The sequence below is a fragment of the Epinephelus moara genome, chromosome 6 (assembly GCF_006386435.1).
Source record: "Epinephelus moara isolate mb chromosome 6, YSFRI_EMoa_1.0, whole genome shotgun sequence".
Taxonomy (NCBI): domain Eukaryota; kingdom Metazoa; phylum Chordata; class Actinopteri; order Perciformes; family Serranidae; genus Epinephelus; species Epinephelus moara.
The window spans coordinates 33,636,233-33,648,242 of record NC_065511.1 but is presented as its reverse complement, the minus strand read 5'-3'; the positions used below and the strand labels follow the sequence as shown (position 1 = coordinate 33,648,242).

At 39.6% G+C, this 12,010-nt stretch overlaps 1 protein-coding gene and 1 pseudogene across 2 annotated transcripts; both read right to left on the bottom strand.

Annotated features, from left to right (window-relative positions):
• Nucleotides 1-2,964: 2,964 nt before the first annotated feature.
• On the bottom strand, nt 2,965-6,044 carry LOC126391256 (H-2 class II histocompatibility antigen, A-U alpha chain-like). Of its 2 annotated transcripts, none has more exons than XM_050045883.1 (7): nt 5,961-6,044; nt 5,739-5,876; nt 5,049-5,240; nt 4,037-4,130; nt 3,567-3,830; nt 3,193-3,474; nt 2,965-3,103 (listed from the first exon to the last, which is right to left on the bottom strand). In XM_050045883.1, the coding sequence occupies exons 4-7, from the start codon at nt 4,116-4,118 to the stop codon at nt 2,982-2,984; spliced, it is 750 nt and encodes a 249-aa protein (XP_049901840.1). In that variant the 5' UTR covers nt 4,119-4,130; nt 5,049-5,240; nt 5,739-5,876; nt 5,961-6,044; the 3' UTR covers nt 2,965-2,981. The 2 variants fall into 2 exon arrangements, with proteins under 2 accessions (XP_049901840.1, XP_049901841.1); XM_050045884.1 differs by having other exon boundaries at nt 5,739-5,895; nt 5,961-6,010.
• LOC126392466 (H-2 class II histocompatibility antigen, A-U alpha chain-like) lies at nt 5,957-11,389 on the bottom strand (annotated as a pseudogene).
• Nucleotides 11,390-12,010: the final 621 nt, after the last annotated feature.

The following is a 12,010-nucleotide window of genomic DNA, read 5'->3' as shown; positions in this document are numbered from 1 at the left end:
GTACTGGCATGCCCAATAGATTGTCAATTAGATTGGGATCTGGGGGATTTGGAGGCCAGGTTGACGCCTTGAGCTCTAAGTCACGTCCCCTGTGCCATTCCTGAGCTGTTTTTGGGGTGTGGCATAATATAAAAGATATATGCATGCATTTCATATAACTTATCGTGTTTTTCCCTTTCATTACAGGAGTTAAATCATGTACTTACTACATGTGAAAAGGTTGGCTGGTTCTCACTGGCAACAAGAAAAGAACTATATTATTCTCATCTATAAAGGTGCAAAAGCCGCCGCAGTACATAACTTCACTTCGTATTTCCCTTTCATCTTCATTTCATTTCATTTATTGGATCTCCATTAGCACCAACACATTAGCATAGCTATTCTTCCTGGAGTCCAAACATTAAGTCAAATTGTCCATTCATCCAAGTCCATCAAGAGAGAGAAAAAAAAAAACTAATACTATCACAACACATACAATCATAGATGCAGACAGACATAGAACACAAGACATAATCACCAACACCTATACATTACAAATTAAGAATCCATAATTACATGCAAGGGAAAAACAATATAGCAAAACACACAAACAGATAAAAGAATAACAATACCACAAGGCAGGGAAGAGAACAGGCACTACATCATATCATATATCAATAAGTATAACAACAACACTTGTGACATATAACATATATACGTAATTAGTATGGCATACACTTACAATAAGTCAAGGTGAGTCAATCAGTAACCTCATGTGCACCTACTCAACTTAACTACTGCAGCTGCAACATCAGAAAAAACTATTTAAGTAAGAATTTATACCTCTCTTTAGAATCTACCAACACAATATAAAGTGGCAACGAATTCCATCCCAGTATGGCTCTGTACAAAACAGATTTCTTTAACACATTGGTATTAGCCTTAGGTAAGATGAACCTCCCCTCAGTAGAATGTCTTGTCAGATAACCATGTCGACTAAACTGACAAGAAAACAAGTAATACAAAACATTCGGAGACTTATTTACAATAATATTCCTGAGCAAGTTTAACAAAACATAAGAAGTTCTTTGAGTGACAATTAGCCGACCCAGTCTATCATGCATATGTATTACTTAAGTTCTGTAAGAGCACTGTAAAACACAGCGTGCTGCTTTATTTTGAGCAACTTGTAATTTATTTAAATCCTTCATTGAGGCACTGGACCAAATTGCAAAATAGTAATCGAGCTGTGACAGAACTAGTGCATTTGCAACTTGTTTGGCTATATCTTGTGGTATGAATTTTAACACTCTTTTTACCATTGAGATCCCTCTTCCTATTTTACTCAAAATATGATGAATATGTTTAGAGTCTAAACATATTCATCATATTTTGAGTAAAATGGGAAAATGGTCTAAACTTTAGACCATGTTAAATGTTGGTCAACAGTTATACCAAGAAGTTTAGTCTCATAAATTTGTTTAACAGGAATATTATCAATTTCCAATACCAAGGAAGGTTCATCTCTCAGCAGATACCTTGACCCAATAACAATAGATTTAGTTTTCCCCACATTCAAGACCAGTTTGTTTTTAGTTACCCATTCTGCCACTAACCTTAAATCATATTGTAACTTATTATTTAACTCCACTGTAGACGACTCCACTGCATATATTGTACTATTATCTGCATACATGGCAATTTTAGTCCTATCAAGCACAAGTGGGAGATCATTCACAAAAATAGAAAATAATAACGGTCCAAGACAACTCCCTTGAGGCACCCCACAGTCAACATATTTAATATCAGACAAACTACCATTAAAATAAACAGTTTGACTCCTGTCTGTCAAATAGCTCTCCATCAATTTCATTGCTGACAAACTAAAACCATACTGTTTAAGTTTTCCTAATAAGAAAAAATGGTCAATAACATCAAATGCAGCACTAAAATCAAGTAGAACGACACCCACTAATTTCCCATTATCCATGTCCATACGCCATTCATCTGTCATATGTGTCAGAGCTGTACAAGTGGAGTGTCCTGGTCTAAATGCATGTTGAAAATCACTATTTAAATTATTGATATCAAAATAATATTGAATTTGTTCAAACATAATCCTCTCCATTACTTTACCTAGAGCAGGTAACAAAATAATCACTCGGCAATTCGCCCCAGAGAAAGGTGCAGCAGGGTTCTTTGCTAATGGCATAACTTTGGCAATTTTCCTATTCTGCGGGACAACACCTTTGTCAATACATAAATTAAAAATATGACACACAGGAACAGCAATAGAGTCAGCAGCAATGCTGCACTCAGGTCGCTGTTGCAAAAGAAATCTCGATCTCAGTGACATAATCTAATTGAATAAAGATTATTTTGTACAGTTAAAAGAAATTGTGTATAACGTCAACATTCATAACATATATTAAAGCTATATATCCTGGAAGGTAAACAGAAACATTCATTAAAAAGAAATCTAATAAAAAGCTTCATTCATATTTTAAGGCCCTTTCATATTAGATTTGTAAATCCAAAGCACTTCTTGACGTTTAGTGTCAGCAGGTGTTTATTAACCTTCATCACCAACAGAGCTGGTTGATAAATCAAGCTTTTGCCAAATCCAGTTGGAAGAAAGGCAAAAATGTCATTTGCTCCAAGACACTGCATACTCTTGTTCTTGTTTAATTGTTACTGGCTCTATTTCTGCAATAAATTCACTCATTGCTGTGTTTACTCTACTAATGTTAGAGTTAGCATTTGTTACTTCGGGATCCGCCATTATTGTGCTGGAAGCGTTTTACAGCATCACCCGCGCAGATACCTCATTGGCCCTGATTGGATTTTGATTTCTGGAAAGTGTTTGGGGCAGCATGAGTGATATTCATACCTGTCTCTAAACCAATTCACATGTTAGAAGACAATGAACAGTGCACTCCAAAATGATTGTTGTTGTAAATTTCATCATCAACTTCATGTGTATGATATCTCAAACAGAGATGTTACCGTCTATGGTGTCCTTTAACCATTAAAAATGTTCCAGCTGCGACTCCCAACAAACCCACAGCCAGGCCCACACCGCAGTAAACATCTGGTCCCACACTGCCATGACTAAAGTCAGGTTCTGTGAAGGAACGTGAGAAAACATCATTACATTCACAAACCATTGTATTATTTCTATATTTAAGTGGCTTCTTAAGATAAATCAATCACCCCAGATCCTTGTTTGAGGCCTGTCCAGGGCCATGTGCTCCACAGTGCAGCTGTAAATGTCCCCCTCCCTCGGTGTGAATGTCAGGGTGGAGAACTGATGAAAGGTCTGATCATTATTGAGATAATACCGACTGAGTGATGCCCCCTCCGACACTGGAAGACCATTTCTGGTCCAGGTGACTCTGATCTCAGGTGGGTAGAAATGATTCACAAAGCAGACGAGGCTGTTTTCAACTCCCAGCTCAACTTCCTCTGAAGAGTAGACGATGCTCTCAGGGGGGTCTTTAGTGGGTCAAAAGACAATTAAAAAACATCATCAGTATCTTAGCAGTCACGTCACAACAGAGAGAAACGTTGGGTGCAGGTTATTTTACCTGTTTGTTCGGGCGGGTTTTTCTCCTCTGCTTTGGCGATTGCCACAAGTGCTGAACATGATTTCTTGCCTTTCTTTGCATTCCTATATTCATGTTCACTGTCAAATAGTTTACTTGGGTCATCCACAAGAAATCTGGGCACAGTGTAAACAAGCTCATCTCTGTCAAAATCCGCATACAAAAACTCCTCATCATCAACCTCAAACTCAATTTCAGTTGTCCCATTGTAGAAGCAGCCCACAATAACAAAAGTGTCATGGCGAACTAAAAAACAATAAAGAATAAAAGAGAGAAGGAAAATGATAAATGCATCGGTATAAACATAATGACAAATAGATCTAGCAAGTCACTCCTGTTGGATTTTCTCACAGGCATTTGTATTTTCCACAGAAACTTTGAACACTACAGAAAGGTATCTGTGAGTATTTGTGTTACTAGGACAAAGTAGTAAATTTGAAATGTATTCTTACTTTGTGAGAAGACACAGAAGCTGTTGATCATCAGGATTACGAGAGCTAGGCACTTCATGTCCGGGCTGCAGATCTTCATCATTGGAGACTCAGTCTGAACAAAACATGTAATCTCCGTTGTCAATCTGCACTTCATACATGTGATGACATAACCAGATAAAGCGCAAATCAGAAACTGAAGGAAGTTAGATTTCGAGCCAGTGAATTTTCAGTAACCTGTATCAATGTATCCGTATCAGAAGTATCAGGCTGTCGGAATTCTAAACGAATTCTTTGGTAGACAAAGGAGCTTCCTTGTTATGTCAACTTTGATGGCAACACAGCCGTCTAACCTGTGGAGCAGGTTCTGTAAATCTGCCAGGGGTTTAAATGCAAGTGTACATAAGCAGTGCAGATGTTTTGATTTTTGAAATCAGCCTTGTTTTTTAATTTCAAATAACTAAATCATGTAATCCACACATTCACAGTCTCCCAACCCCTCAACAAATATTGCATTGTTATGTATATGTGGCAACACGAGGGATGGAGGGAGATGAAGGTTACCAAGTTATTGGTGAATATTAATATTAATTAGTCAACCAGGACAAGCCGGACAACGCCACCTTGGGAGTTTCGCCCAAGGAAATAGTTAAATCTACAATACCCCAAATAAGGCACTCAGGTTCGCTCTACAGTGAGGCAGGAGACGTGTTTCCAGGTTAAGAAAAATCAATTCTCGGGGCGTCGGTGGCTTAGTGGTAGAGCAGGCGCCCCATGTACAAGGCTGTTGCCGCAGCGGCCCGGGTTCGACCCCAGCCTGTGGTCCTTTGCTGCATGTCTCTCCCTCTCTCTCTCCCCCTTTCACACTTCACTATCCTATCAATTAAAGGCCAAAAAATGCCCTAAAAAATATCTTGGGAAAAAAAAAGAAAAATCAATTCTTTATTACAAAATACTTTGCTAAAAAAAACAATAGATGCACCGTCCACACAGGGATGTAAGGAAAGGGGGACCTTTAAGTACTGAGGCTTACCGGCAGGGAGATGGGTCGACAAGGGTGTGAGGGATCCAACGAAAAATAAGGTCACCCCAGTCACACGTGACAGCCAGCCACACACACACTTTAGTGAAGAGAAAACCAGGACCAGGGGACGCACAGCACACCAAAAAAAGAGGGGAAGCCACCACCCAGGACACCAGGACCACCACCGTCGGCTCTCAGCAACTGAAGGGGGAAGAGGGAAATAAAATGAATGGGGTTGCACTCAGAAATGACCATAAACAAAAACAACCAAATAAACAAACAAAAACAAACCTTAAATAAACCAAACTTGTAAGGTTGGCAGCCAAAAGATTACAAATTAACCAAAAACCCAAATAAACAAATATAAACTGCCAAAAACAAGTTCGTTAACAAAATAAATCAAAATACCACAAATCAATATTCATGTCAAGAAACCCAAAATTCACAAAAACCACGAATTAAATAAGATACGTCACCAGCCACAGAAATTAAGTTAACACAATACAACTTAACCAAAACAATGCATAACTGTCTTAAACTCAAAGAAAATGTAACAAAACAAAATCAGAGATCCAGACAAGATTAAGTGAAGGCGAACCCCACAGTTCACATGCACACACACACATTAAATAAACCAAACTAAAATCTCACTAAAGGCTGAACTTGACAGCGACAACAATTGTCATCAGGCTAACTTACCGATCACGTGGTGTTTGATCACCTGAGCGAGAGCGGAGGAGAGCTCGCGCTGTACAGCAGCGGGAGGAGGACAGTCAGACAGCTCGGGAGAACGGCGCGTGAGTCATTAACGTCGGCCCAGGACAGCAATACAGGAAGCTACATACAAACACACCATCTAATTAAATTGTGAGTCAAACGGTCAGATTTCCACACGTGTACAGGCAGCTACTACCACATTACCTGTGCAGGTGGCGCAGGTAGCGCAGCGGGTAAAGGAAGCGAGGCGACCGGGAAGTGGGCGGTCTCGGAGCCAAAGAGCAAGAGCGACTCAGGATGAACACAGCCTCCTCATGTAGAGTGCCCTCATGTGGTGATTGGCTATATGAGAGCAAGGAAGCACACTCTCGCATTAAGGGCGGGGATGAGCATCTCACCCTGCTACATGTACATAAACAGAACAAAAATTTAAATGCAACACTTTTGTTTGCTTCCATTTTTTCATAGGTTTAGTGACCACTTTTCCTTTTCCAAGACAATCCATCCACCGGACAGGTGTGGCACATTAAGATGTTTATTAAACAGCATCATTACAACACGTGTGCCTTCGGATGGTCACGATAAAAGGCCACTCCAAAATGTGCAGTTTGATCACACAACACAATGCAACAGATGTCACTAGTTTTGAGAGGGGGATGCCATTGGCATTCTGACTGCAGGAATGTCCATCAGAGCTGTAGCCTGAGAACTGAATGTTCATTTCACTGCTGGAAGCCGTTTCCAATGCCGTTTCCAGGAATTTGGCAGAACATCCAACCGGCCATGCGTTGTCATGATCTAATAAAAGGGTCATGGTAATGAATAGCTCGGCAATGGGTCTTGCGATTTGCACATTGCGATTTTGTCGAGTGGGACATGCTCCTGGACCAACACTTTGACCAACCAACCACAGCCCTCTGACATCATCAGTGTGCTGCTCCTGTGCTTCCTTCAACATTCCTTTGTGCTTCTTCAGAGTGAAGCTAGTTTTCCAAATTTAAGTTAGTACAAATGAATGAAATCCGCACTACCATTAACCAAAACCCTAGAAGCTACTGCAGGGTTAGTGAATTAGTTTGCTAAGCAGGTTGGCTATGCTAACAAATAAACTTGCCAATAGGCCAGAATATTAGCGAGTTAGCTTGCTAACTAGGAAGGCTATGCCAACAAGTAAGCTTGCCAATAGACTAAAATATTGTTCACTAACAGAGATTGTGAATAATATCATTTTTCAGTTGCAAAGCCTATTAGAAACTCTTGTAAATGATAGTTTTAAATCGGCATTGAAAATGGAGGAAAAATGTGTCCAGGTCTTTGAAACTGCAAAATGACATTATCTTTACTCTTTATGATAATGAACAATGTTGGATGTGGGATGTTGATCCAGGCGTGTGTCCTACTCCACAAAATCACATCATGCCTCAGGATTTCATCACAGTATCGCTGTGTATTCAATTGTTCGTTGTCCATAGCTTATGCCAGCCCACACCATAACCGCACTGCCGCAGTATTGGCATTAGAAAACTGCTCACCTGCATGATGCCATACACGCCGTCTGCTGTCTCCTCTGTACGGTGTAAAAACCAGGATTCATCTGTGAAGAGAACACCTCTCCAAAGTGTCAGATGCCATTGACGGTGAGCAGTTGGCCACTCAAGTCAGTTACAACGACAAATTGCAGTCAGGTCAAGACCCTTGTGAGGACGACAAGCATGCAAATGAGCTTCCCTGAGGACATTGGAGATGTCTTATGGTCGTGAAATAAACATTCAGTTCACGGGCAACAGCTCTGATGGACATTCCTGCAGTCAGCATGCCAATGGCATGCTCCCTCAAAACCTGAAACATCTGCGGCATTGTGTTGTGTGATCAAGCTGCACATTTAGAGTGGCCTTTTATTTTGACCAGCCCAGGGCACACTTGTGTAGTAATGATGCTGTTTCTTGTTATGCCACACCTGTCGGGTTGATGGATTGTCTTGGAAAGGGAGAAGTACTCACTGACACAGATTATAACAAATTTGTGACCACAATTTGAGAGACATTTACCTGTTAAGTGCATTTTAAAAGCCTGAGATCTTTAACTTAAGCATGTGAAAAATGGGAGCAAAAACAAAATTGTTGCATTTGAAAGTGTAAGTGTAGATATACAACCCTAATTCTGAAAATGTTGCGCTGCTTAAAACGTAAATAAAAACACAATGCAATGATTTGTAAATCCTCTTGACCTATATTCAGTTGAATACAGTACAAAGGCAAGATATTTAATGATCAAACTGACAAACATATCTGTTTTTTTAAAATATACACTCAATGTGAATGTGATGCCTGCAGCATGTTTCAAAAAGGTTGGGGCAGGAGCATGTTTACCACTGTGTTACATCACCCTTTCTTTTAACAACACTCAGTAAGCATTTGGAAACCAAGGAAATTAATTGTTCAAGTTTTGAAAGTGAAAGTCTTTCCCATTCTTGCTTGATGTACAACTTTAGCTGCCTTAGTCTGGGCTCTCTGTTGTCGTATTTTGCGCTTCATAATGCATCACACATTTTCAGTGGGAGACAGGTCTGGACTGTAGGCAGGACACTCCAGTACCTGCACTCCTTTAATGCGAAGACACACTGCTGTAATGTGCAGAATATGGCTTTGCATTGTCTCACTAGAATACACAGGGGCGCCCCTGAAAAGCATCATCTTTGGCAGCATATGTTGCTCCAAAACCTGTATGTACTGTACCTTTAAGCCTTCACAGATGTGCAAGTTACTCATGATGCCATGGGCACTAACACACCCCCATACCATCACTGATGCTGGCTTTGAACTTTGAGCTGGTAACAATCTGGACGGCCCTTTTGTCCCTGATTTCCAAAAACAATTTGAAATGTGGACTCGTCAGACCACAGAACACCTTTTCACCTTGTGTCAGTCCATTTCAGATGAGTTCAGACACAGAGATGTCTGCAGTGTCTCTAGATGTTGTTGGTATATGTTTTTTTCTTTTGCTTTTTCTTTAACTGACAGTGGTTTTCCAATGAGTTCCTGAGCCTGTGTGGTAATATCCTTTATCCAATCATGTCAGTATTTAATACAGAGCCGTCTGAGGGGTCAAAGGTCATGGCCATGAAGTATTGGTTTTCAGCTTTGCCCCTTATGTGCTGACTCTGAATCTTTTAATGATATTATTGATTGTAAGATAGTGAAATTCTAAATTTCTTGCAATTGTGCTTTGAGAAATGTTGTTCTTAAACTGTTGGACTATTTAACATACAGTTTTTCAAAAAGCGGTGAACCTCCCGCTGTCCTCGCTTTTTGAGGATGCCCCATCATACCCAGTCATGACACTATCATCTGTCAGCAGTTAACTTGTTTACCTGTGAGGCGTTCCAAGCAGGTGCTTTCTGAGCATTCAGCAACCTCCCCAGTCTTTTGTTGCCCCTGTCCCAACTTTTTTGGAGCATGTTGCAGGCAACAAATTCAGATGAGTGTATTTAACATTAAATATATTGTCTTTGTGTTGTATTCAGTTGAATATAGGTCGAAAAAGATTTGCTTTTTTGGAAGTGGGGTTGTACAGTATATATATATATATTTTTTAATCGCTTCCCGAGGCCAGAAACGTTGAACCATCTTGTGTCTCACAAAAAAAATAAAAAATAAGGTTAGTGAAAAAATGTGTTTAATTTTGTAATACAAAGATGTGTAGATCGTGATCCCAGATTAGGAAACACTAACCTATGTATTAAAGGTTGTCGCATTTTCGCAATTAACATTTGCTGCTGTGAGGAGAGATGGTGGTTGGTTGTTATTGTTTTATCAAAGTGTCTCATACCTAGGTGACAGGAGATTGGCGTCTCATCTATTTTTACTGCTAAAGGAGATTAATCCACTGCATAAGTGTCTCAGTAATACAAGTAAAAACAAACAGAAGGATTTTCAAAAAAGGCAGAACAGAAGACTGCTTTAGTTAAAATGGGTTCAAATTTCATGATGCATCATGTGACAGGAAGTGACAATTTCATCTGAACTTCTTCCTCAAATTAGAAATGAAAGGGTGCAAGAATGCAACCTGAGAGAGAAAGTTGCATAAGAACAGGTAACATGATTTTATAACCAAACTTCTCTGTCAGGTTTTTTTTCTTACATCAAAAGAAATTTGTTATGTTGGGCTGTCGGCGATGGAGGTCTGTAGATGCAAGCAGGAGGAAGAGGCTGTTCTGGAGCATGTAGGTAACCACAGATACATGAATGTCACACAGCTTGGGTCATTCAAAGACAACAAAAATGTAAAGTAATATTTAAACAGTTCAGATGCAGAGTGAGACGAAACAAAGAGTGAGGGCATTTAAAAAAGAGTACTGATCAGCAGACTGGACAGTGAACATTTCCTCTTCAAATCAGTGACTACTTTTATGCTGATGGTCCCTAGTTGCTTATGAATTCAGCATTTCTGTAATAAGAGGAACAATGTGTTATTTCCTCCCTCAAAACTTTCGTAGTTTCGTTTTAAAGTTAATCTTGCATATGTACAGTATATTAAGATGTGTTCACATGTAAATGACTGAAATATAGTTTACAATCTGTTTTCTTTGTGCATGGTGAGAAAATATTTGTTTGAACAGTGTAATTTTGATATTCACACCTCCCTCTAAACCAAATCACGGTTTAGAAGACAATAAATAGTGCACTTCAAAATGATCGTTGTCTTCATCATCATCATCAAATTCATCTCTCTCAAACAGAGATGTTACCGTCTATGGTGTCCTTTAACCATTAAAAATGTTCCAGCTGCGACTCCCAGCAAACCCACAGCCAGGCCCACACCGCAGTAAACATGTGGTCCCACACTACTGTCATGACTAAAGTCAGGTTCTGTGAAGGAACGTGAGAAAACATCATTACATTCACAAATCATTGTATTATTTCTATATTTAAGTGGCTTCTTAAGATAAATCAATCACCCCAGATCCTTGTTTGAGGCCTGTCCAGGGCCATGTGCTCCACAGTGCAGCTGTAAATGTCCCCCTCCCTCGGTGTGAATGTCAGGGTGGAGAACTGATGAAAGGTTTGATCATTATTGAGATAATATCGACTGAGTGACACCCCCTCCGACACTGGAAGACCATTTCTGGTCCAGGTGACTTTGATGTCAGGTGGGTAGAAATGATTCACAAAGCAGACGAGGCTGTTTTCAACTCCCAGCTCAACTTCTTCTGAAGAGTAGACGATGCTCTCAGGGGGGTCTTTAGTGGGTCAAAAGACAATTAAAAAACATCATCAGCATCTTAGCAGTCACGTCAAAACAGAGAGAAATGTTGAGGTTAGCTCACCACTTTCCTCTGTTGGGTCTTCCTCCTCCTCTTTGCAGAGTACTGCAATTGCTTTACATGATCTCTTGGCTTTCTTAGCGTAAAAACAACTGAAAAACAATGAAATAAAATAAAGTATAAATGTATGACAATAATACTTGACTTTCTCTCAGGCATTCATATTTTATACAGAAACTTAAAACAGTCAAAAGGTTTTTGTGAGTATTCGTGTTAGTAGAACAAAGAAATAAATGTGAAAGATATTCTTACTTTGTGAGAAGAAACAGAAGCTGTTGATTATCAGGATTACGAGAGCAGAGCACTTCATGTCCGGGCTAAAGAACTTCATCATTGGAGACTCTCAGTCTGAAAAAATAGTTTAATCTCCTTTGCCAATCTGCACTTCATACATGTGATCACATAACCAGGTCATGTACAAAACAGAAAACTGAGGGAAGCTGGATTTTTAGTCCTGGTAAATCATCAGGAAGCTGCGTCGATATGTCAGTGAGATATTAGAAGCATCAGACTGTCGGAAATGTAAATGACGTATTTGGTAGACACAGAAGCTTCCTTGTTATGTATATGTTGATGGGAACACAGCCGTCTAACCTGTGGAGCAGGTTCTCGAAATGACAGTGTACATAAGCAGTGCAGATATTTATTTTGTAAATCAGCCTTTGGTTTGAAATACTTAAATCATCTCACAAACCCTCATCAAAGGTTCCATACTGACTGTTTCATCTAAAGAGCTGCCAGAGGCCAGAAACGCCGGACTATCCAGTGTCTCACAATAAAAAAGACACTGCTGAAGGAGATTAAACCACTGGAGTCTATGTAAAAGAAGTAAAAACAAACAAAAATATTCACCCCAGAAAGATTACTTTATTTACAGACATACCAAAAAATGGGTCCAATTTTTCACGATGTGTGACAGGAAATGACATTT

What these genes read in the sequence shown, in the direction of transcription:
- LOC126391256 (XM_050045883.1), bottom strand. Translation starts at nt 4,118, where the DNA reads ATGATGAAGATCTGCAGCCCGGACATGAAGTGCCTAGCTCTCGTAATC. An exon ending in CTTCTGTGTCTTCTCACAAA is followed by an intron (nt 3,831 to 4,036) that starts GTAAGAATACAT and finishes ATTGTTTTTTAG; the next exon opens with TTCGCCATGACACTTTTGTT. An exon ending in GCCTCAAACAAGGATCTGGG is followed by an intron (nt 3,104 to 3,192) that starts GTGATTGATTTA and finishes GTTCCTTCACAG; the next exon opens with AACCTGACTTTAGTCATGGC.